Source organism: Enoplosus armatus, chromosome 12 (assembly GCF_043641665.1).
Source record: "Enoplosus armatus isolate fEnoArm2 chromosome 12, fEnoArm2.hap1, whole genome shotgun sequence".
NCBI classification, from domain to species: Eukaryota; Metazoa; Chordata; class Actinopteri; order Centrarchiformes; family Enoplosidae; genus Enoplosus; species Enoplosus armatus.
In genome coordinates this window covers 24,638,285-24,664,390 of record NC_092191.1, presented here as the reverse complement: position 1 = coordinate 24,664,390, position 26,106 = coordinate 24,638,285, and the positions used below count along the sequence as shown (strand labels likewise).

At 41.8% G+C, this 26,106-nt stretch overlaps 1 protein-coding gene across 1 annotated transcript in view; it reads right to left on the bottom strand.

Annotated features, from left to right (window-relative positions):
• Nucleotides 1-654: 654 nt before the first annotated feature.
• The window catches only part of ncapd3 (non-SMC condensin II complex, subunit D3), a 45,752-nt gene continuing 20,300 nt past the window's right edge, over nucleotides 655-26,106 (bottom strand). The window contains exons 13-35 of the mRNA XM_070916166.1: nucleotides 23,611-23,703; nucleotides 23,353-23,426; nucleotides 22,746-22,880; nucleotides 19,155-19,375; nucleotides 18,686-18,877; nucleotides 18,482-18,579; nucleotides 14,578-14,687; nucleotides 13,584-13,691; nucleotides 12,778-12,892; nucleotides 11,063-11,158; nucleotides 10,668-10,906; nucleotides 9,679-9,758; nucleotides 9,034-9,171; nucleotides 8,674-8,807; nucleotides 8,164-8,372; nucleotides 4,736-4,846; nucleotides 4,276-4,443; nucleotides 3,913-4,025; nucleotides 3,465-3,529; nucleotides 2,408-2,455; nucleotides 1,605-1,667; nucleotides 1,403-1,451; nucleotides 655-786 (exon numbers count right to left, since the gene is read on the bottom strand). Of these exons, the coding sequence (XP_070772267.1) occupies nucleotides 717-786; nucleotides 1,403-1,451; nucleotides 1,605-1,667; nucleotides 2,408-2,455; nucleotides 3,465-3,529; nucleotides 3,913-4,025; nucleotides 4,276-4,443; nucleotides 4,736-4,846; nucleotides 8,164-8,372; nucleotides 8,674-8,807; nucleotides 9,034-9,171; nucleotides 9,679-9,758; nucleotides 10,668-10,906; nucleotides 11,063-11,158; nucleotides 12,778-12,892; nucleotides 13,584-13,691; nucleotides 14,578-14,687; nucleotides 18,482-18,579; nucleotides 18,686-18,877; nucleotides 19,155-19,375; nucleotides 22,746-22,880; nucleotides 23,353-23,426; nucleotides 23,611-23,703 (2,729 nt within the window). The 3' untranslated portion in view covers nucleotides 655-716. The remainder of the gene's footprint in view (nucleotides 787-1,402; nucleotides 1,452-1,604; nucleotides 1,668-2,407; nucleotides 2,456-3,464; nucleotides 3,530-3,912; nucleotides 4,026-4,275; nucleotides 4,444-4,735; nucleotides 4,847-8,163; nucleotides 8,373-8,673; nucleotides 8,808-9,033; nucleotides 9,172-9,678; nucleotides 9,759-10,667; nucleotides 10,907-11,062; nucleotides 11,159-12,777; nucleotides 12,893-13,583; nucleotides 13,692-14,577; nucleotides 14,688-18,481; nucleotides 18,580-18,685; nucleotides 18,878-19,154; nucleotides 19,376-22,745; nucleotides 22,881-23,352; nucleotides 23,427-23,610; nucleotides 23,704-26,106) is intronic.

Sequence of the window (26,106 nt, the reverse complement as noted above, 5' to 3'; positions counted from 1 at the left end):
TTCTTTTTATTTAGGATGGCCTTGATGTCCTTTGTCACTCATGGCTTGTTATTTGAATAACAATGGACAGTCCTTGCTAGGACAGTGGAGTCCACACAGAAGTTGATGTAATCCGTGATGCACTCTGTGAGCCCATCAATGTCCTCTCCATGCGGCTCACAGAGTGCCTGCCAGTCAGTCACCTCAAAACATCCCTGAAGTGTCTCATAAGCCTCCTCTGACCATCTCCTCACTGTCCTTATGGTTGCAGGATGGTTCTTCACCAGAGGCATGCGACAACTGCTCTTCCATACAGCCACGCACAACAAATGTCTCCCCTGATAAACACGGCCAGCTTCACCAGTCCAGTCCCACGGCAAGCGTCTCACTTCACAATCCCTCTCCCTGTCTGCGAGTCTTCCTGGCCCTAGCTGAGCTTCCTACACCTACCTGAGCAACATGCTCCCGGTGACTGTGTGTGTGCATATGCGGGGTAAACCGAACTTACACGCTGCGCTATTTTGCTAATGGTACATTCAGGGGATGTACGTAAATTTGGCTATTAAAAACAACAACATAGTGTGTCAAGGTCACCTTTATTACAAAAAGAAAAAAGACAAACCTTGACACAAACATATCAAAGATAAAGATGAAAGAGAATATCAGTCAAAGCATGTAGATGGAAATGAAGATGTAAGATGTAGTAAGAGAAACAACGAAATTAAGCTGTGTGTCAACTAAACTCTAGATGAGTTTTTCTTCTGGCGGAGAGGAGACTGCACGTTCCACTGCCTTGGTCCAGGAGCTCTGAAAAACAGGAGAAGGCTGAGTTTTAAAATCACACTTTCTCCATAACACTCCTTACACAAGGAATATAAAACAATGTTTAGTGCAGTGTAATATTGGACATGGTTATTTCATAACTAAAACATTACTTGTCTTGCAAACTCATTGAAAATACATTACAAGAACATTGGCACCAAGAAAAACAGCTCTGTTAACTGAGTTAACAGTATTTGTTGCATAGGAGGAGGAGTGACCCGAGAGGAGCAGCAGCAGGCCGGGCAGGAGGGACTGTGACAGCCCAAGAAAATTACAGCTCACCATCCGCTGAGCAACCGCAAGAAAAACACATACACAACCAGAGCTACACATAATATAGCCTCTATGCTGGACTCAAACTGTTCTCAACTCATGGTTCTTCAGAATTAAGGTTTCCCATTACTTAACACCAGACACCCACTGACCCACAGCATTCACAAATGCTGGTTTAGACAACTATAAAGACAGCGTTTACTATTTACTTAGATTACATTATTATTACTGTACATTCCTTCAAACTACATGTGAAAGTGCCTGCAGAACCAGAGCTGTGGCTGACACATGGACTGTGTGGAAACCATGACAAAAGTCGTGCACTTACTGCTGCTCATTTGACCGCACATGAAGAACACTGGTCTCCCCCAAAAGACCTGTGAGGACACAGTAGTCACAGATTAATCTAAATTGAAATTTAACACCTGTGTATCTCACAGATCGTCAGATGTTTTTTTAGTTCTGGAGGAATTGAGGTTGATTTCTAACGAGAAAGGACACTCTTATACTCATCAACCGCTGTAGCTTACTTGTTCCTCGGTCACCGAAGATTGCGCTGACTCCTTCATCAAAAGTTAAGTTGACGTTGACACCTGGATTACAGGGAGAAGGAGAGATGGAGACAATTGGGGCTGAGGGTATGGGGGGAATGAAAGTTCTTAATAAGGTAACAACACTAAACTGACAATATCTGCACCATATTGATGAGATACAGATTGGACTGAAATGTTAACTCAGTTTAGGGTAATCTAAAACCATAAATTGTTGTTTTTATATTTCTATTAAACAAACAAGATACAACACATTAATCAGTGAGTTTCAGACGTGTTGATAGTTAGATAGTTTTTACTTTAAACAGAGCTATCCATTTCTACCAGTTCACAGTCTTTATGCTAAGCTTGGCTAACTACATCCTGACACCTACATGAGGTTGATATCCGTCTGAACTGGAGAGAAAGTGAATATTTTCCAAAATGTTGAACTGTTCCTACAAGATTTACAACAACAAAAAAACACTAGAAAAGGAAAAAAGGCATTCAGACTTCGAGAATATAACCATGTGTACAAGAGGAATACAGTGCAATGTTTGCAGATAGTTCGGAAGTCCGGAAATAGGACCTGGATAGATTTTGGAGTTAACACTAACTGATTATTGAGCTTGGCTTGAACAAGGCACTCACACTGCCAATGGTTGTGTGTTTAATTCCCACTGGGAGCATCTATACCAGCAATACACACTTGTGGTGCTGGAAGATTATGTGGATTACAGCATGCATTGAATATCAGGTGTGTGATGTGCTGTAGAGGTTTGGACAGTGCTGTGGGCTCTTACCTTTTGGTGTGCTGATGGCTCTATCATTCACAGCTCCTTTAGGCATCACTGGAAACAAAGACACATAAGACAAACAGTCAATCAGGATACAGTGCTGTCACTCTGTCATTTGATAAAATATGAAAACTAAATGTTTATGATAATCAGATGGGAATGATATAAAATAATTAAATTACACCTTTTCTATAACTTAAAAAAACTGTACTGTACTTGAGAGAGCAGTGCTGCCTTCAGAGTCATTTGCTAATGCCACTATAGAGGCGAAGAAGCTGTCTTTACTCTTAGTTAGGTGCTCTAAGATTCACTATTTGGTTCTTTGTGACCATCCTTTCAATGGAGAGGTGGTGGTCTTGTATAACCCGAAACAATGGGTCCAGGAGTATTTTGGCTGCTTGACAACAGCTACATTCTATCGGTCAAAAACAATGCTATGAGAACAGTGAGAGAACCAAAACAGTAAAAAGTAAAACTTTGTAGAGCTGAGGGGAACTGCAGAGTTGGTGATAATTCTGTTTGTTCATCACCATGAGTGACAACTTTCACATACAAGTAATTATGTGATCCATCATTAATATGAAAATACTGATCATAGCCACTTGACACTGTAGTAAAGTTAATGTTATAATTAATAAAACTTTCTGAAATATTTTGTCCGTCAATGACAATGTTCTGCAGGAGAATAAATGTAACTCTTCCACAAGGCAAATTCAGGTACAAATTTGGATTCTGAAATCTTGACCTTGTGTTTCGTGAATCTGAATTATCCCATTTGAAAATTTCAATTCAGATGGCCCAGAATGAGATAATCTGTTTAAAACTAATACACATGAAAACATTTGACCTCAATTGATTTGTTCTTTTGGTTGTTGACTGTTTCGTGAAAAATCTATGTGTTGGTGCTCAGACAGAATGGTCTTCCAAATTCACCGGAATATTTTATTTATTATTTTTTTGGGTGGCTGTGACCCCTGAACCTTGAACTCCTAACTGCAACCTCTTCCACTGCCACACTTTCAGAATTTCAGCTGAGTTTCCTTAAACCTCCAGCGTGTTGTACCTGTTCCTTCCAGAGCAATTGACTTAGACTGGACATGTTCCTCTTGTCTGGATCTGTGCACACGGCTGATAAAACAAACACACACACACACACGTCTTTTTTCTCTGTACTGAAATGAAGGAAAACCAGTGGAATCCTAAAAAGTGGGAAAAAAACATTACAAATGCCAAACACAGGGGGACCTAGTGGAGACGCCTACTTGCAATGCCCATGATTCAATACCGTCGTTTGTTGCATGCCCCCCACCTTTCCCAATGTTTCCTGTCTGTATCTGCACTATGAACTATCAAATAAAATAATAATACAAAACAACCTGGCATAGTCCTTTAATTAACTTCATCCAAGCTGAACTTTGACCATTAGCATTATGTTCAACAACAGTCTGCACTATGTACTGATTATTGGACACATGAAATTACTGGACTCAGGGTGGTGGTGGGAAACCTACTTGTCAGTGTGTGCCAGTCTGGCAGATAGGGGGTTTGGTCGTGGTGGCTGCGGTGTGGCAAAGCTAAATGAGGGCAGGGGCCTGGACCTGACGGGAGAGCCCTTGACTGAATGCTGAGGAGAGAGCAGAATCACCATGAGACTTCCACTGACTGTGGGGAACTCCAAGAAACTGGCCTGTACATGCCATTAATGTAAGAAAATAACAATTTAATTACAATAACTTCTTAAAAGAATCAACAATTCTTAAACACTTACAACAATAAATAACATCACAATAGTAATGGTAATGTAATGGTCTATTTTTAGTTTCACTTAATATCTGAACTCTCAGTGTTGGGTTATGTATGTGGTGTGTTCTGACCTGTGCAGTGGGAGTCCTGGCGCCTCCTGTCAGGCTGCAATTGTCCATCTGTTCCTCCATCTCTCTCTCCTTCTCAGCTGTCTTCAGAGCAAACTCCACCTCAGCCGCCAGCTGCTCATCTCCAGAGAAAAACACCTTCACCTCGTTGCGGTAGTCCTGCATCGTCACCTGATGGGAACAACGGCATCATGTCATGCATGGAGTAGTGTCACACAAAGGTTGCTGCTTACCTCAGGGTCATGCATAACTTTCTCTTTTTTTAGTGGCTCAATTTCCCTTCACTGGATGAGTGGAAATATGAACATAACCTGTCTTGTTACTGCATTACATTCTACTCTTCAGGAAGTGGACTCGGTAACATCGAATGCTGCTCATGTAAATCTTTGTAGATCTTCTTTTCACACCAATATCCCTTAATTAATATGAATATAAGAGTGTGCAGTCCATGCTGTGGTCTCACCTGGAGGTAAGCCATGAGGTCTCTGAGGACAGGGGAGCGTTTTCGCTCTAGCAGGCTCTTCAGGCTGATGATGAGAGGAACTGTGTTCTCTATGAAGGCCTTCTTCTGGACCTGTGGATCAAAGTAGGAAGCTGAAAGGAGCTCCTCTGAAAGCCCCACAGAATTTTCTAATGGTATTTAACAGCTGGTACTTTCCAGTAGGAAACTTATGATGGTCTGACGTACTGACGACTGCGGTAAGCGTATTGCTTCACTTCTGGTTTCTGTGTCACTGGTAGCCCGTGTTTGGCTGCTCTAACCTCAAACAAGTTATATTTGTTTGTTATATATTTCATTACAGAGGCTAATAAGCCACTAACCATTTAAACGCACACTAGTTCCGCTTAACACTGATAGTTCTCTCCTTCCTTTAGCGACTTTTTTGCTAATCTTACATTAGCTTAGCAGCCAGCGATGACTTCTATCTCTCCTTCTCACTCTCCTGCTCTGTCCTGCTCGGTGTGTCAGATGTTTAGTTATTCCCCCGCCTCCTTTAGCGATAATAGGAGGCATTTTTGACTCAAGCCTGTTGATGAACTCTAGACGTAAACTGGATTATAACTAATTTGAAAGCCTTGTTCTTAGTCTTTCACTCACAATCTGGAAAACACTGAAGCCAGTCTTATTTGTTATAGTCTATCGCGCTCCAGGTCAAAACTTTTTTTTTTTATCAGGTTTAGTCCTTAAAACAGACAAAGTAATTATCGCAGGTGATTTTAATATTCATGTGGATGTTGATAAGGATAGCCTTGGTACTGCATTTCTCTCATTATTGGATTTGATCAGCTTCTGTCAGAGGGTGCAGAAACCCACTCACTGTTTTAATCACACCCTCGACCTGGGTCTGACATATGGACTTGAAATTGAACATCTAATTGGCTTTTCACAGAACCCTTTGTTATCGGACTATTATTTAATAACTTTTGAATTCCTATTACTGGACTACACACCATTAGGCAAAAAAAAACCTACACCACATATCTATCTGATAGTGCTATAGCTAAATTTAAGGAAGTGATCCATCGGCATTTAATCCAATGCCATGTCTCAATACAACTGGGGACTCCTATGCTAAACTTAGTCCCTCCCAAATGGACGATCTTGTTGACAGTGTCGCAGGCTCAATGCGATTGACACTTGACTCTATTGCCCCTCTTAAAAAGAAGATAATAAAACAAAGAAAGTCAGCTCCACGGTATAACACCCAAACCCGCAAATTAAAGCAATCAGTTCAGAAACTTGAAAGGAAATCGCGCTCCACCAAACTGGAGGAATCACGTTTAATTTGGCAAGATAGTCTTAAAACTTATAGGAAGGCCCTCTGTAAAGCCAGAGCAGCCTATTACTCATCATTAATAGAAGAGAACAAGAACACCTGGGGCCTTCTCTTCAGCACTGTAGCCTGGCTGACAGAGAGTCACAGCTCTAATGAGCCATGTATTCCTATAACCCTCAGCAGTAACGACTTCATGAGCTTCTTTAATTCTAACTATTAGAGACAGAATCGATCACCTCCTGTCTTCAGGTGCTACCTTACCTTCAAACATAGGAATCTCAGAAACAGCTGTAAAACCTGATATATATTTAGATTGTTTTTTGTTAGACCTTAGTGCTGCATTTGACACCATTGACCATCATATCCTATTACAGAGACTGAAACATTTAATTGGCATCAAAGGAACCGCACTAAGCTGGTTTAAGTCGTATTTATCAGATTGATCTCAGTTTGTACATGTTAACGATGAATCCTCCAAAGTCAGTCATGGAGTTCCACAAGGTTCTGTGCTTGGACCAATACTATTCACCTTTATATATGCTTCCTTTCGGAGATATTATTAGAAAACACTCATACATACATTTTCATTGCTATGCGGACGATACCCAGTTATATTTATCGATCAAGCCAGAAGAACCTCATCAGTTAGCCAAGCTCCAAGCATGCCTTAAGGACATAAAGACCTGGATGACCTGCAATCATCTGATGTTTAACTCAGACAAGACAGAAGTTATTGTTCTTGGCCCTGAACACCTCAGAAACACAGTATCTAAGGATATTGTTACCCTAGATGGCATTGCCCTGGTCTCCAGCGCCACAGTGAGGAATCTCGGAGTTGTCTTTGATCAGGACATGTCCTTTAACTCCTACGTAAAACAAACTTCAAGGACTGCCTTCTTTCACCTCCGTAACATTGCAAAAATCAGGAAGATCCTGTCTCAAACAGATGCAGAATAATTAGTCCATGCATTTGTCACGTCTAGGCTGGACTATTGCAATTCCTTATTATCAGGCTGTCCCAATAAGTCCCTGAAGACTCTCCAGCTGATCCAGAATGCTGCGGCACGTGTACTGACAGGAACCAGGAAAAGAGATCATATTTCTCCTGTATTAGCTTCGCTGCACTGGCTCCCTGAAAAATCCAGAATAGAGTTTAAAATCCTTCTGCTGACCTACAAAGCTCTTACTGGTCAGGTACCATCATATCTTAAAGAGCTCATAGTACCCTATTGCCCCACTAGAGAACTGCGCTCCCAGAATACAGGGTTGCTTGTGGTTGTGGAGTCTCCAAAAGCAGAACAGGAGCTAGAGCCTTCAGCTATCAAGCTCCTCTCCTGTGGAATCAGCTACCAGTTTGGGTCTGGGAGGCAGACACACTCTCTACTTTTAACAGTAGGCTTAAAACTTTGCTTTTTGATAACGGTTATAGTTAGGGCTGGCTCAGGCCTGCCTGGACCAGCCCCTAGTTATGCTGCTATAGGCCTGCTGGGGGACTTCCCATGATGCACTGAGCTTTCCTCCTCTCCCTCTACATCTTTACACATTCATGTCCCTCCAATGCATGTTACTAACTTCATATCTTCCCCGGAGTTTCTTTGTGCTTTGTTGTCTCGCAGGTTCCTGTGGATCGTGGTCCTGGTACGCCTGGCTGCTGCTGCCATGGGCCCGCTTGACTCTCACCACTAAAGTTATTATTTTTAGTCGTAGTTCTGTTACTATTGTTGGGCAGTAATGCATTACTTAGTAACGTGATTACCTTAGGTATTGGGAGGTGGTTAGCGTCTACCAAAAGAGGAGAAACTTGACTCCTGGTAATGCCAAAGTTGTCTTTTTCAAATGTTGTGGATCTTAGCTGTCCTCTAATTGTAGCCCCTGGTACACCTACATTCAGGAGTCACCTAGTTGTTTTAGATTTGGTGGGAGTGTGAACCGAGCAGCTGAGGTTGGGACTTCTGGAGAGCTGTGTGCAGTCACTGAGGCTAAACTAGCTGCTGCTGGATGGTCAGTAAATCCCTCCAAATTGACATGTAATGTAAAAAAAAGTAATGTAAAGCATGAGTAATTACAGTTGTAAAGGAACATAATTTTTCTTTTTATGTGCAACATTGCTCACCTGTGACACCACCTTCTTCTGTGCTGCCTGCAGGACAGCCTTAGCCATGGTGGCCATGTTCTCCTCCTCAGGATCCTCCCCTGCAGCGCCTCCTGCTGGAGTAGATATAGCCTGCAGCTTCATCTCCTTCAGACTCAAGATGCTGAAAGTCTCTGACAAAATTTCAGCACCATCTCCATCCAGAGGCAGCTCCTCATCTGCAAAGCATACTGGGATAGAAAAAGGTAAGAGGTTACAAGTGATTTTTTTCAGGTTAATACTGCTCTAGGCCCAAATCTGTGCTTACTAACAGTCCAGTATTCACAAAGAAAACAAGTTCCGAGGCCCCAAGGTGTTTACTGTTCATAAAACACCTTTAATGGAGAAGAACTAGAGTTAATTTTATCATTCAAGTCATCACCAGGGAAAGAAAAACATTTAGACTAGGCAGAGCAGGAAACATAATTTGTGCTTCTATGCATGAGTGGTTTCTTGCTTTGGTTTTACTTCTCAGTCCACATATATGCTCACCTAAGACCGCCTGGTTGATCTTGTTGGTGATGTTGAAGCGCTGGGTGTCTGTGAAGTACTCCAAAAGAAAGCGGTAGATTCGAAAGCGCTTCTCACGGTGCTGAGATCCTTTCAGGGAGAATCGAACCTTTTCTCTGCACAGATTTGTTTTTAAAAAGTCAATGAATGAACAAAAAGAGATTTAACATACTTTACAAATAATTCTTGCATGTATTGTAACAGGATACATAATGTACTGCTTCAGTTGGAAAAAAAAAACATGAATGCACCGGTGAGTTTAAAGTATCATCTTTGAAAATAATCAGAGAAATAAAGCCAAATGTGAACTGGATGACAGAAATAATCCCCACAGCTTCCTACCTCTCACTTTGAGGGAACTTGTTGTAGGACTTATGTTTGCTGTAGGAGTTGAAGTGGAAGATACACTCTATGAAGTGCTGGCTGAACATCTCTGGGTTCTTCTTCAGCAGCAGGTGGAGCAGGCAGTATTCACACAGACTGGGAAAGGAAACAGCAGGCACTTACGTTTGATATTATGGTGGATTTCTTCAGGTGCTCAGAGCAATATTAGACACAAGCAGTGTGTATATTTATTTGTTCATGAGCAATGTGCAATGCCTGGGGAGATCACATAAAACCCAGGTTGTCACGGTATGTGTGCTGTACATACTACCTAGACCTAAAAAATAAAAACATTTGCATTCCCTATTATCATGTCATGCATACCCAATTAAAAAGTGCCACTGTGATATACCAGCGCTTTGCTATGTGTTTATTTTTTAAAAAATCATACAATACATCATGCAGCCTTGGTAGAATTGGATACTAAAGATCCACAGAATAGGACGTTGCTGCTGAGTTTCCAACACTGCCAGCACTTTGGTGCCTACAGGTATCTTAAGGTCAACATAGTTTTTAAATGTTTTTTACATTCTAAAATTATTTACTTTACTTATTTACTTTACTTTACCAATTTACTACTTATTTACTTTACTAATTATTTACCTGCCGATGGAAGGGACTGGGTCGACAAGCGCCACCATGAAGCGAAAAAAGAGGGAGCCCTTCCATTTCACAAATTCCTCCTAGAAAAAAGAACAAAGGCCATTAGAGATAGACATTGACATAACCTGCTAAAAGATTCCCAGAGAATAGCCTATTTAGCATGAAGGAGGAATGCTGAGTCAATCAGTGCAGAATCTTCCACCAAGTCAAATATTAAAATGTGGTAACCTTTGCTGTCCAATCTAGTGCTTCCATGTCAGCAATGATGTCATTACTTACAATCTTGGTTAAACTGTCTGGTGCTGGTAAACATTTGTCTCACAGTGGTTTTTAATTGTTAATTTCTTGGTGTCAAAGTCCAGGTCATTTACATTGATGTTTGACAAATGCATAAGAGCTGAAAATGCCTTGAATTAGGGCTGGGCGGTATGGCCTAATATCTGTAAATAGCCTTATTTCACGGTATAATTTGAAGCATGGACGACAAAGGTATACATCCATTTTTCAATATAAATGCTTCTGAAGGGGTAAAGCATTGGTATGGCAACTGCATGTTACTGTACTATTAACCCTATTAGTAGGACATTTGCGGTCTGATAAACAGCAAATTCACCAAATTCAGGTTAAAAACAACAACATATTTGGTTCTTTGAGGAAGTGAGATCCGATCACAAGAGGTCCCTTGAGACACATGAGGAGACGCATGTTAATGTCAGGTGCGCACAGACGTACTTGGAGGAATCCACTTGTGATCGGATCACCCAGGACGCATGTTAATACGAGGTATGAACAGGGCCATAATGGAAGTTGTACCGGTCTTTTTTACCAACTCCTTCTCTTCGTTGTGTGCAGCGCTTTCAGTCATTTCTTCGTTTCCAAACAAAGCAGCGTGGGCTTGTCACTTCCCGATCAGTACTGTGCATGTGCAACTCTCAACAGAGATGAGAAGAGAGAATTCTTGGGTGTAGAATGTGTAGAACAGTTCCCACCTGGAGCAGGTTGGTCAGCATAATGAGAGTCTGCTCCCTTATGACAGCTTCATTGTCTTGCAGACAGGCAGAGATGTTGGGGATGTAGTGATCCACGATGTTGGTGTATCGAACACACAGATCACACATAATGACCACCACATTGTTGCGCACAGCAACCTCCGTGCCAACCTCCAGCTCCCTGGCAAACACCGGCAGGTACTTCTGGACTAGCTCCTCATGCTGCAGACACAATTTACCTGAACCAGACAGGAAAAATTAAATGTATGATGAGACGGCAGAAATGCATGGAGGATAAGGCTATCGTTTTGTGTCCTATTATAAATAATGTTTCTCAGACATTACTGAAAGAGACATAGAGAAAGCAGACATAAAGTGAGAGATGGACAGTTTACCTAAAGTGATGACTCCGTGCGCCCTGACTCTGGTAGGCAGAGAGTTTGCTTTGAATTGAGACAGAGGCAGCGAGGCTGGTAGCTCCTCCTGGCACCCTGTCAATGACCAACATAAAGAACAAGTCAGCCATGTCAACCATCATAACCATTTCTAAAGAGTACAGTCTAGACCTGTCATGAGATGACTTTTGTTGTGATTTGGCACTATATAAATAAAAACTTAACTGAATTGAACAATGTTACCACAGACTACATTTAATGTTTTCCTCTATTACATTTTAAAGCTGCAAAGCTGTGTAGGGTTTGATTTATTTATCTATTTTTACTTTTTGATACTACCTCCTACCTAGGGGTAGCCACTGTGGCACAGATCAATGCACTCACCGAAGAAATATACTTTTCAATATCAGGTTCTTATGTAATAGAAGAAAACTAGTAATTTTCTTATTCTGTAATGTAATTTTTCAAGACATCAAGTTTAATCTTTAAAGGGGACCTATTATGCTAATTTCCAGCTCTTTATTTTTATTTTGGGACTGCACTAAAGTAGCTTTGCATAATTCACAGTTTTAAAAAAAGTCCATATTCATCTTACACTGGCCCTTCATGCAGCCTTTCAGTTCATCCTGTCTGAAACAAGCCGTTTTAGCTCCTGACTGTTTAAGGCCCCCTTCCCTAAAAGCCCACTTTCTTCCTGGAAGCTTGCCGAGGGGCAGCACCCAGTGCCTCTGAGCCCTGAGCACAGCCGCCCCGCCCCATCCTCTAGCCAGTGTACGCTACGGGATATGACAGCTACAGTAACTTAGCTTGGAAAAGAGCGATATGAAACTGAATTTGATTAATTTACTGTTTATCGTTTTGCTGCAACGTGATGTCATCCGGCACAACTCTGTATTGGCCAATCACTAGTGCTGCAAAGCCAGACCTATGTCTGTACGAAAGGTCTGGTTGAACCCTTTATCTTTCTGGTATAGGGGGAAAAAACGCTCTGGCTTGTTTGTATTTCTTTAAACTAATCACACTCGTCTTGGGCGGCACTAAGCCCAGCCTGGTTGGCTGTTCAATATGAATATTCAACTACTCGTACTTTTTTTTACCATATAGGATACTTTTTTGAACTGCCAGATTTTTGAACAGGGTTTGTCGGGACATTCAGGGTGATAGCTACATTAAGTAATATTATAAACAAGCCCTATATGGTGACCATGCTAATGACAGATCAGAAATGTGTAAGTACATTTTTTGCCAACACAAAATAAGACTGTTAAATTGCCGTGAGCTTAATACGATATATTTCTGGAATACTGAAATGTCCCCAGAAGAAGATTGACCACACTGATTGACCAAAAAAAAAGAAAAGAAAAGAAAAAAGCTGCTCGACTCTTATACTTTCAGGGGGCAGTCCTATTACAAACCACTGTACAGTGTTTTGGCATTTGGTAAAACTTTAAACACATTATTGCTACTTAAACTGGACTTCCCGGACTGTATTTCATCGTCTCACTGGTGTGACCTCACCCATGCTCTGCACTCTCTCACCTTTGCACTGTTTTAACACAGGAAGATTAAGCCTGATAACACCACTACTCTCACTAATTCTCTTTCTTCTAACCTCCAAACCAGGAGTCTAGCTGTTCAATCAGAACGCACAGGGAAAAGTTAGCTCAGATCCTAGAGCACAGTATCTTTGTTTCTTAGATGTCCACCCTCCCTACCTGCCAGTTTGTTAGAATGTGTTGTGAGGACAGATTCCACCAGCAGCACTGTCCTTTTGCCAACCTTGGCAGGACAATGGAGTGACGCCACACCGAGGGTGTGTAGGTGTTTTACCTGGAAGAGAGAATATTTTCAGTTATATCAGAAGCTCAATACAAGTAAATGGACTTCAGTTACATAGCGCTTTTGAACTTTAACAGTTCCCAAAGCGCTTTACAGCTTGGAGTACCTTCCAAGTCTTTTATTTATTATTTCCTCACTCCTCGATAGCTTGTATCAGAAAGTTGTTCTGGTCCAAAATCTTGCATACAGTTTACAGTTTAGTTGGCAATCTATTTTCTTTCAGGCTGACACTCGGCACAGTAACTGAGTGTGTGTGTGTGTGTGTGTGTGTGTAGCTCATTCACAGGCATCTGTGTGACAGTGAAGTTAATAAAACAACTTTCTGTTGTCTCTAACTTTGTCTGTGACCACACATTTTAAAATTGATATATCTGATCACACAGCACAGGTGTTGCCATTAACCGACGCAACCAAAAATAATCATTGTATCTGCTGGCTGTCTGCCTGATCCTTGCTCCTATCTCATATTACCAGGGTGAGCAGCAGATAGTTGTGAGAATTATGTGTGTCACAACTGCTGTACACAGTTGAAGTCAAATAAAATAAAACATACTTGCAAAAAACCAGACATCTTTAAGGTTGAAGTTTATCCAACAACAGCAACTGAAAGCTGACTTTTAACCTGCATGGTAAAGAATGTGTTGGGGTAAGAAAGGAAAGCCAGCGAAGGGTTAGCTCTCACCATCAACTCCTCATTGAGGTTCTGGGCTCCTTTTTCACTCAGGATGATGCCAGCCAAATAAGCCTCGCAGACAGACACCAACTCACCGCAGTGCTGGTTCAGAAAAGCCTGCAAAAAACAACAGAAATCCCATATGACAGAAACTATCATTTAAAAAAATGAATCATTAATATCAGATTGCCACTGGTGAAGCCCCAGACCATGAGTCTTTAAAGACTGCCACAATATACATTTGTGTCTTTTTATTGAAGGCCCAAACAATCATTTTAAACATACATCTTTATCACTTATACAAGGCTGACTATCTCTTGACTGCAGGACAATTGTCTCTCTGTTCTTGATAAGCTCTTGATAAGACTCTACAGGGTTTTCTAGATTGTTTTCTAAATAGGGCTGCAACTAACGATTATTTTCATTATCGATTAATCTGCCAAACATTTTCACGATTAATCAATTCATCGTTTAGTCTTTAAAATGTGAAAAAATTGTGAAAGACGCTCATTATAATTTTCCAGAGGCCAAAGTGACATCTTCAAATTGTTTTGTCCAACCAACAGTCCAAAACCCAAAGACTCTTCATTAACCATCATAAATGACAAAAGAAAAGCAGAAAATCCTTACATTTAAAAAGCTGGACCCAGCAAAAAAGACAATCAATTATCAGAATAGTTGGTAATCTATTTTATTTCAATTGGCTTATCGACTAATCGTTGCAGCTCTAGTTGGAACCCTGATTTTGTATTTTTGTATTTCTCATCTGCTTATAAATGAACATTTAAGCATCATACTCCTATGCACTGATGCAAATAGCATCAGTAAAGATGAAAAACTTTCATTTAGTTTTTGTCTAGTGTTAGACCTTTACTAACATAGCTACTAACAAGGGTTACCTTTGGTTTACATCTTGCACTCTAACATTTCTAAATATGAAACTATGCAGAAAGACAGCTTGATTGCTGCACAGATACTGTAAATTCAGGACAAGATCTCCCACCTGAGTCTGTTTGATGTCTTCACTGCGGCCAAGTTGATGAAGAGTCTCCACAGCAGCACAGATCACCTCCAGAGACAAAGTAAAAGTCTTCAACCAAGACATCAGATCATCTGGAGAGAGAGAGACAGGATCAGTGACTACGAACCGGCAATCGAAAAAGGAAGATACAAAGAAACATGGCAACCAAAAGAAAACAGTCACTGTTGTGGTCACTGACTGGTGAGGCTGAGACAGAGATGCACTTCCTCCTACAGTGTAAAACATTCATTGAAATAAGGAACATTTATTTCAACTTCAAGTTCAGCTCTGTCATTTCAGATTTCATTACATTATTTAGGGATATACGCTGCCCTAGTATAAGAGTTACAAACTAAATATTGGCCTGTAGCCTTCAAATAGAAAGCAAAGCAGCCCAAAAACTAGTCATTTCAAATTAGAGGAAGTGTCTGTTCAGTGCCGTTTTCAGTACCAGGCAGTGATGCTCCCCATTATGACGCTCTCGATGGTGCAGAAGTAGAAATTCCTCATTATTTGAGGGAATACCCAGAATTTCCTCAGGTGTCTGAGGTGAAACTGTCTCTGCCTTGCTTCTCTTACCACTGAGTCAGTATGCAGTATGGGGGTGTAGTTCCCTACTTGCTTAGGCTTGTTGATGTTCAGGAGTAGGTTATTGTCCTGACACCAGTGGGTCAGGTCCTCTACTTCCTCCAGGTAGACCTTTTCATTGTTATCTGTGATCAGACCTACCACAGCTGTGTGATCAGCAAACTTGATGATGTTGGTACAGAGGGGGTAATCTTGCAATCTGTCATAGACCTTGCCACATGCTTCTGGGATTGCCCTCCTGGAGCAGTTTATAGTTTCACATATTGTTCAGCTCTTGGGACTAGTGTAGTTGACTATTCCCTCACTGTCACATTCACTGTCAGACCACGGACCCCACCTATCCGATTACTGCCAGATAAATGTTAAATGTAAAATTAGCTGTACATAAGACAATAACAGAACCTGAGCCCTGTAAATGACATAAATGACATAAAATAAATCAATATAAATGAATGATGGTGAAGTTAGATTTAAAAATGTAATCACTTCACCTGAAATCACTGATCTAACTAACACATTCCTCGCAGTTTCAAGCAAACCAATTAAACATGGCATGAATTGTATTTATTATAAATCAGCCAGTAAAACAGCTCTTACTAAGAACAGCTCTGCATCTAAACAGAGAATGAAAAAGAAAGAGTGGTACAAGGACTGCAAAAATGTCCTATTGGCTGTTAACCCTACCTCTACGAATGCAGATGTGCGTGCATGGCTGTTCAGAACGAGATCGTCTGATACAATGGCGGAACAGCTTTAATTATCTAATTACAAAGAAAGAATTATAAAACAGCAAAAAATATATAATATATTCTGGGGAAGGTTTTTTGCAGCATTGTCAAGGCCCGGATGCTGGCCTTCCTTATGGAACAAGACGTTCTGAATAAAGGGCAAATTGGCTTTTTACCAAATCACTGCATTACTGACCAAATTTACACTATACACACTAATTAATCATCACGTACATTAAAAAAACAAGGGTAAGATTTTTGTATGTTTTATTTTTAAAAAGGCTTTTCATTCTATTTGGCAAGAGGGATTATATTATAAAATTCTCCTAATCGGTGTAGGGGGTAAACTTTATGACATAATGAAGTAAATTAGAAACAAAATTACAGATCTCTTCACACACGGGAGAGGCATCTTTCAGGACAACAGCTTGTCTCCAACTCTATTTAACATCTACATTAATGACCTAGTGTTGGAGCAATCTAAAACCCCTGGCCAAACCCTTAACAATAAGGAAGTTAAATTCCTGCTCCATGCTGATGACCTGGTGTTGACCTGGTTTTGACCATTGCATGTCACTAACAATATTTAATTGAAGGAAAATGTGTGTCTGTTAGCACCCGCCCCTTTGTATTTAGTTTTTTAAAATACTGGACCAGGTCTGAATCAAACAACCAATCAGGTTTAGCTAGCACGTAATTGGCCAATCTCATCGACTCACACAAGGGCAAGGGTACAAACAAGGACTTCTACAGAAGGTTCCACCTTCTGGATTGAAGTGTGAATCAGAACTGTTGGAAGAGAGGAATCAAAACACAGAACCCCTGATTACCCTGATTGGTTGTTTGTCCACTTTAAAAAAAAAAAACCTAAATACAAAGGGGCGGGTGCTCACAGACACACGGGAGGAGCCCTTCAATTACATATTGTTAGTGGCATGCAATGGTCAGAATTCGTTATTTCAACCAAAATTATATTTCAATAATATTGCCTACTGTAGCTTTAATGGTTACAAAAGCGCTTTACAGATCAGGTATCATTCACCCACCCACCCACACCCACACACACACACACACACACACACACACACACCATTGGCAACCAAGCTGCCAAGCAAGGTGCTGGCCTCCATTGGGAGCAACTTAGGGTTCAAGGACACTTCGACATACCCGCTCTACCTCAAGTGCAACTGCACCACCATGCTGCACCTTAACAAATCTAAAATCATGATCTTCCAAAAGAAGCACAGATCTCAGGAAATCAAATATCAATTCAAATTAGAAAACCTGCCTTAGGTAACTTTGGTCTGGCAGTGAATACACTGAAACAGAAAGCATGGAGAACATTTTATGCAATTAGAAGAACATTTTACAAACATTACATAACATTAAAAAAAAGAACACTTAAATTTTGGTCACATCTCAAATTAAGCTTCCAAGACACACTGAGATCTCAGGCACTACAAACCCAAGAACTGAACCAACAAAAGAGTCCCTTCTGTCAGCTGGTCCTGAGACTTACTGATCAAATAACACCCAATACTGTTCAACCTCAGACCAGCACTGCTTTCCAACCACTAATCAGAGTAAACCAAATTATTAAATTAACTAAAGATACCTATCTGGAACACTGTAAGAATCAAAATAACTCTGAACTTAACCCTAACCTTAACCATCAATACAAATGGTCAGAGTATCTCCTTACTGTCAGAGACAGATCCTGACCACATACAGACTCAGTGACCACAGTCCAGCAACAGAGAGAGGACAACACAACAAGTCCTGGCAAGAGTCTGCACTGCATGACAGGTGAGGCACAGACAGATATGCACTTCCTCTTAAAATGTGACAAATATAATGATATCGAGTTGAATATTTTAAGAAATTTGATTTGTTAATCCCAAATTTCACAGAACCAGATGAGTGAAAAGCAAAATTCTATTTAGAGACGGACATGCAGCATACTGAGCATGTTACACATCATTAAAACAACATATAATTATCTTGACATAGCCTATCTCACACACACACACACACACACAGTAGTGATGCATTTTACGCTAGCAGCAATTGGTTTGCCAGAGTTGAATGTGGGAGCAACCACAGCGACGCAGTTGGCTACAACCATGGCTACAGCAGAGGCATGTAGTGACAGAGCTGCATCAAGGAAGTTCAAAATATTTGATCCTCATGTGATTCATGTAGACTGCAGATGGATCCAGGAAGTTCTTGGCAGGCAATTAGAATGCGTAAATATAATACATCCATGGTAAATACAGAGAGACAGAACTGGTTGACGCAACTCTCTCTCTCTACATGACTCTGGGTTACGGAAACATTTTTGGGCATACGCCAGACGGGGAAGACGAAAGTTCCACACTCCAGCTTTAATGAACTGCATTTTTTGCCCTTCATGATCATTTCATTATTGAATTGTATTATCCCTGACATTTTGGCCATATTACTCACCTGACAATCATGCCAATAAAGCATACTGAATTTAATTGAATTGAGAGATTATGACATTTCAGATATTCCAGACTTTCCCATCATCTCATACCACAGTCACTTACTAACGATCCTGTCCTTGGTATCTTCATTCAAATGAGCTGAGATGTCTCCAATCACACACAGGATGTGACAGCAGGTTGTCACGGTTACATCCTTTGAACTAAGAGCAAAAATACATTTTAAAAGATCATCTAGGTAATACTGGATTCTCAGCTGAAAATAAAACTCAATGTAAATATTGTAAATAAATAATATATGTCCTTTACCTGACCATGCTGTCCCAAGCGTCCAGGATCTTGCTGTAAGGCAATCTGGGGGATGAGGCAACAACCTTGGAGAGCAGCAGCCAAGCCCCAGTAGCATGATCTGCCTCAGTGTGTGAAATCAGGTTGGTGATGAACGTCTGTGTGAACTTGCTCTGTTTGGACCAGATGGTGAAGGCCCTGCTGAAATATCGGCTGTAGACCCAGAATAAAAAACAATATTAGCAACAGCAGTGGTGAAGTGATCATGTTTCAAGCAATAAAGCTATTTGACGGTCAGTAAAGACTGTTGAAATGACTGCTAATACCTAATATTTTGTGCTAACATGCAGCATTCATTATGCTTTGACTATTTTCAATCTGAATTTAAATTATTATTTTTTTTAAATAAAAGTGTTCACACAATTTCTGCTGTATGATGTGTTCTAATTTAGTGCGAAACACAAACTGGACTGAATGTAGATGGTCCAACCTGAGGTTCTGGCACTCATGACAGAGCAGGCCCAGCAGGCTCCAGGTCAGCCTCTGACTGGCATCCAGGTGGCGGCTGGCAGAGTATGGTTTGACCTGGCTGAGCAGCACCTGGTCCAGAGCCTCCAAGGCCTTGTCCTGCACAGAGTTCTCAGAGTCCACCACAGCAGGCACCACACCCTGCAGCCATGCTTTCTGCACCACACTGCACTCTGGTTTGGCCTGGTGATCAGAGAAAATAACAGAAAGTTATTATTGTTTGAAACAGTGAGTTGAAGCACACATTTTCTTTGCTAGTCTGTTGCTAGCCACGGTGACGAACGAATACACCATACTTGCTGTTCAAGTTCATGAGAATGCTGTCTAATGCTCCAATGCAATTTGGTGCATATTGTTTAATTGTTTTAACGTTCTAGGTGCAGTGCGTATATTCTGTTGACATTAAAGCCATTTGGTTTTAGTGGGGTTAACACACTTTAAAGAGGAGGCATTATGCTCATTTCCAGCTCTATATCTTTATTCTGGGACACCAAAAGAGTAGCTTGATTGTATATGTATTATACATATGACAGAAAATAAGGAAAAGCATAAAAGGTCCTCTTTAAACTCCACACCTCTGCAACTACAACACTGTGTTTTTAATCCTCCTGCCACAGACGACCTGATGGAAACGCAAGTAGGCTACGCTTCATTTCTGCTTACCAGGTGAATTAATTCAGAAATTACAACTGACCTTCCTAACCAAACTGATCTCAATCACCGCTTAACCAGCTGCCTCCAGTGACTGTCACTCTTCACTATCTGTATTCATTTAATCCCTCTTCTGTTCTGTTTTGAACATAGGAGGGATTCACTAGACTTATGTGGCTAGTTAGCTGTCGTTATGTCCTTGTCATTGTTAGTTGTAGCAATACATGTGTTTTTATACGTATACATATATATATATATATATATATATAAAGTCGTTGCCCTGGTTTTCTGTAACTCTCAGTCACTTCCTATCCGATTTGTTTTTGTTAGTGAAGTCTTTCCACTGTTCCAACAATCACCGACTCTGTTTTGGTCGAAATAAACCCTTAATCCACCAAGTTAAATATTCTGGCTCTAACGTTACACAGTGTTTTCCCCCACTGCCTTTCTCTGTCACTGCTGGCCTATCTAGGTTAGCTCGCTGAAGGAGAGTCTGTAGCTGAGCAGCGGCTTTCACTCCTACTTAAGATGCAGGGCATTAAATTAGCCAAATAAAATGACAAAAATCGCCCCCCCAAAAAACTACCGCTGGTATATTCATCCAATCGCCCAATCCTATAAACATTAAACCTGGGGTAGGCAGTTTTCTGGAAAAGACAAAAAGACCACCACAATCTTTTAATACAGCTCTTTCCTTTCTGTTGTACACCCGCCTATCAGACGTGCAATGACACGTCCACGCGCTTCAAACGTACACGCAACACAAGCTTGATCTTGACTACTGGCAATTGCCAGCCAGCCAGCCCAGGAGTTCATTGGGTCAACCGGTTGCTTTTTTCATAGCTATAAAGTTACATTCAATTGCCATACCAACATTTCCTGCTGTATTTTCCGCCATTGTATCAGACTATCTCGTTCTGAACAGCTGTACACGCACATCTGCATTAGTAGAGGTAGGGTTAACATCCAATAGGAATGCTGTCTCTGAAATGACCTGTGATTGGCCAAAATATCCTGTCATGGGCTAGATTTTCTGAAGCCTGAAAACAGAGCCATGAGGAGGAGCAGAAGTCTAGTTTCCTCTCAGACCACTTGGATTACAATAGACTGAAAGCTTATTATGTTTTTTTGCCCAGTGATGCCAAAATAAAACTGCCTACTTTAATATACCTGCTTTGTACCATTATTGTTGGCTAAAATCAACACTGTCATAACACATTAGTTAGTATCATGGCTCACGTTAGCTCGTGAAGCTAGGCAACTTACGGACCACTCAGATAGTATTTTGCTGTCCATAACGTTATCAAGTAAGCAAGCTAAGGTTAACCAGCTAGCTGTAACTTAGCTACGCTGCATGGATCTGGCGTTGGTTGCTTCGCATCGTTAGCTGATAAAGTGATTTGCACACTGCAAGCTAGCCAGTTTACCAGATTAGCCCTGGGAGTCTGGATGAATTAGCTGATGCTATCCACTAAAAACAGTGAACCCACTAACATACATTAGCTAGCTAGCAATTAGTCTGGGTTAGCAAACACGTTGCATGGACTTTGGGTTAGACTGTGTTTTGGGTGCTAGCCGTTTGTTGACATTAGCGGACTCCATTCCTAAGATAAAGTTAAGTAGTGTTGCACAGTGTTTGCACTATAGGACAGTTGAACAAGAAGAGAGGCTCAGGCACACGGTAGCGCCTCCTTCACATAGAAATCATTTTTTTGGCAATAAAAAGTTATTAACACATGTACATCCAAGATGGCGCAGCGGATGGCTGCCTCGGTCTGTTGGAGCGCATTGTTTTACCTTGTTTTGTTTGTAAATGTTTTTTGTTTTGGTTCACGGAGCTCTTTCACCAGGGAAGAGCTCATAAACATCAGGGGAACAACTCCAGCGGATTTGTTTCCCGAATTTCTTGCACCCTCAGCTGTTTTGTGGGACATTCTGGTCAAAGGTGCTCTCACCTTTGCAGCTCGATGTAGAGGGAAGCGTGCCGGTGCGCTCATGCGTCTCCGCTGGCAAGGACAACGCACACCGCTACCCGAAATATTTCTCTCAAACGTGCGCTCACTGGGAAATAAGATGGACGAACTCCAGCTACTGATGAGGAGAAACAAGGACTTTTATTCATCTGCTGTTTTGTGCTTCACGGAGACATGGCTGTGTGAAAGAACTCCCAACGCGACGCTGCAGCTGGACGGATTCCAGCTACTCTGAGCGGACCGCGACGCACACCTCTCCGGAAAACAAAGGGTGGAGGTATTTGTTTTTACATCAACAGTAGCTGGTGTAACGATGTGACAGTGATCCAACGGCATTGCTCTCCTTCCCTGGAAACCTTTTTCATTAACTGCAAACCTTACTACTCCCCCAGTGAGTTCGCTTCATTCATTCTGGTCCGTGTTTACATTCCACTGGAGGCCAACGTGCAGAGTACACAGTACGCTGTATTCATTGCATTTATTCATCCATTTGTATGTTTAGTAGTTATTAGTTGTCTGTGTAGTGAATAGTTCAATAAACGTTTCTTTTAGAAAGTACTCGATTGGGTTGTGTGTATCAAGTGTTACGGTCTCTGTTTACCAGTCAAGAGCTTAGTAGCAACCTCCATAACTGAGACTCAATTAATTATTTAAAAAATTAATCATTTTTCCTGGTGCCCTGTCGTGAATTCAATGCAAGTTAAATTGTCTTATTTAGTATAAATATTGACTATTCCTGACAACCGAAGTTGAGTGTCATCCCCTACTTAATTTTGTACCTGTTAGTATTTAGGCCTATGGTACATAATTTTGGTGCTTCCTTTATTAAGCGGTACTAACGCTACAAAATTTTGACTGATATTTGTTTCAAATTTTCTATGTTCTGCTGTCAGTTTTACTGTCTCTCGGAGCTGCTGGTTGAGACTCACCGCAAGCAGCTCTCCTACACACTGCAGGGCCTTCTTCTTCACAGACACAGCAGGGTCTCTGCAGCGCTCCGACAGTGTAGCCAGGTTCTCCCAGTTCAAGGGGATCACATCGTGTTTCAGAAGACCCACCAGGGCCTGTGGCAGGATGGCAGAGCACAGAGGTTAAAGGTCATCTGTCCATCTCTTTGTTTACCACAAGCATAATGCATACTGCATTCTTGATCCAAGATGGCGCCGCGGATGGCTGCCTCGGTCTGTTGGAACACATTGTTTTGCCTTGTTTTGTTTGTAAACTGTGTTTTTTGTTTTGGTTCACGGAGCTCTTTCACCAGAGAAGAGCTCATGAACATCAGGGGAACAACTCCAGTGGATTTGTTTCCCGAATTTCCTGCACCTTTTATTCTTATTTTAGCTTTTATATTCTACTTATTTGTTATCAAAACAATAGCACCTTCAGACCACAGCAAATTCCTTGTAATGTATGTTACTTGGCAATAAACAGTTTCTGATTCTGATACTGCATCCGGGGTGAAAAACATTCATCAACAAACATCTTTATTTGGATTTGAAACATGAGGCTGTGGGGGTAAAGCTCAGATCCCAGTACCTGCAGTGCTGATTTCCTCACGTTAGTCTTCAAGTCTTTTACACGCCGCAGGAGAAGAGCCAGGTTCTCTTTTCCTGCATCGAAAATATATAATAACTCACATCTCTTTGAGTCAATCTCAGACTTTGAATGTAGAAATATCTATAGAAAAGTACAAATGTGTAAACGGTACTTGCTTCTATTTACAAAATGCTGCCCAGTACCCAATGCATGTAATAAAAATCATTTGACTGACACGCTGAGGATGGTGTGTCTCACCGTCACAGCCAGAGCTGTCAGTGCTGCTGATCTCCACAGTCCTGAATGGCAGAGTGCGGTAGGTTTTCTGAGTCTGCTGGGAACTGAGACTTCCTGAAACACACAGCCACAAAACACTAACACTTCATGCACTACAGTGAACCAGGTCTGGGTATCAAACTTCACTACATTTAAAAGGTACTGATTGAATTGTATCCGTAGCACACTGTCAAGTATCAAGAGAGAGAACGCTTGCTCATTAAAGCCTTGTTGCGAACTTCAAAAATGCATTTAACCAGCTCGTGGAATATATCCGTGTAGATAATTTTGGTTTTATTTTTGAGGTGCTGCTGAATCTGCTGTTGCAACATAAATAAAAATGGTAAATAAACCATAAATGGTAAATGATCTCACCTATATAGCACTTTTCAACCTTCACGGTTCCCAAAGCGCTTTACAGCTAAGTCTCATTCACCCATTCACTCACACATTCACACACCAATGGCGACTGAACTGCCATGCAAGGTGCTGGTCTCCATCGGGAGCATGAATAAAAATGGTAAATAAATGGTAAATGATCTCACTTATATAGCGCTTTTCAACCTTCAAGGTTCCCAAAGCGCTTTACAGCTAAGCAGGGAGTGGAGCCAACCACAGCAGAGAGGACGGAGGAGAAGTCTCCACAGCACCTGAACATCACTCTCAAGTACTCTAGAGCCATTTTAGTTTTTAGAGCCTTGCCTCGGTTTATTTTTGCTCCAGAGAAGTTTACTTAATTTTTTGAGTACTGTTCAAGTTAAGACCTTGTTATTTTGACTGCCTCTTCTGTCTCCTGCATTTGGGTCCAACTTAGTGCGCATGCGCCGACCGTGCATGCAGCCTGTAACAGTTTGTTTTCTTTTTTTTCTTACTTTTCTCCTTTATTCCTTATTTAACTCAGTACTTTTTAAAGTACTGACTTTTTGAAGTTGTGCCCTCTCCAAACATGCATCTGGTGGAGAGAGTTCTGGTACTTTTTTTCACTCTGGAATTACTTTCACTTAAACATCGCACAGTCGCGCAGCAACTTCTGGGCCGCATTGTTTACTTCAGAGATCAGCTGATCGCTCTGAAGCCGGCCAGCTTGGAGACCAGAACATCGGAGATCCCCGCTGAAATCTGGAGAAAAACACACAGAGGATGCAGAGGGGGAACGAAGTGATGAGGGAAGAGAGGTGGGTCAAGACAACATAGGCTTATGGAGAAGAGGAGATATAAGCCGTGTCTTCCCTCTCTCATCATGGGCAACGTGAGATCGCTGGCAACCAAGATGGATGAGCTAACGGCGCTGGCCAGGAGTCAGAGGGAGTACCAGGAGTGTAGTTTAATGTGCTTTACGGAGACATGACTGCACCAGGACATTCCTGACGACAACGTATCCATCGACGGCTTTCAGACTGTCCGGGCCGACAAATCCTCAGGGATTGCACCGGGAGCGGTAAGTATAAAGGAGGGGGGCTTGCCGTTCTCGTTAACAACAGGTGGTGCAATCCTTCCCACATCACCATCAAGGATCGTGTCTGTTGCCCGGACATTGAACTGTTGGCGGTTGGACTTAGGCCGTACTATTTGCCCAGGGAATTCTCACATGCCATTGTTGTGGCTGTTTACATCCCCCCCTTCTGCCAACCCAACGTCGGCGTGTGACGTCATTCACTCCGCGATGACCCGTCTACAGACTTAACACCTGAATGCATTCAAGACGTCCTGCCTCGTTCCTGTGCCGAAGATGCCGCGTCCCAGTGGTTCCAAGGACTACAGACCCGTGGCACTGACCTCCCACGTCATGAAGACCCTCGAGAGACTCGTCCTGGAGCAGCTCTGGCCCATGGTCAAGCCACACCTGAACCCCCTTCAGTTCGCCTATCAGCCCCGACTTGGAGTTGAGGATGCCAGAATGTCATCTACCTGCTCAATTGCGTCTATGCCCACCTGGATAAGCCAGCGAGCACTGTGAAAGTCATGTTTTTTGACTTCTCCAGTGCATTCAACACCATCCGTCTGGCTCTACTGGGTGAGAAGCTGCCGGAGATGCAGATGGATGCCCCCTCGTGTCCTGGATTGTCAACTACCTGACTGGCAGACAGTATGTGCGCTTACAACACTGTATTTCGGACAGAGTGGTCAGCACACCGGGGCCCCGCAGGGGACTGTCCTCTCTCCCTTCCTCTTCACCATGTACACCACAGACTTCGGCTACTACACAGAGACCTGCCATCTTCAGAAGTTTTCTGATGACTCAGCAATAGTTGGATGTATCAGTAAGGGTGATGAGGAGGAGTACAGGGCTGCTGTGCAGAACCACCTGAAGCTCAATGTGACAAAGACAAAGGAACTGACTGTGGATCTGAGGAGGACCACGGTGCCGATGACCCCTGTTTCCATCCAGGGGGTGAGTGTGGACATTGTAGAGGATTACAAGTACCTGGGAGTTCACACTGACAATAAACTGGACTGGGTTAAGAACACTAATGCCCT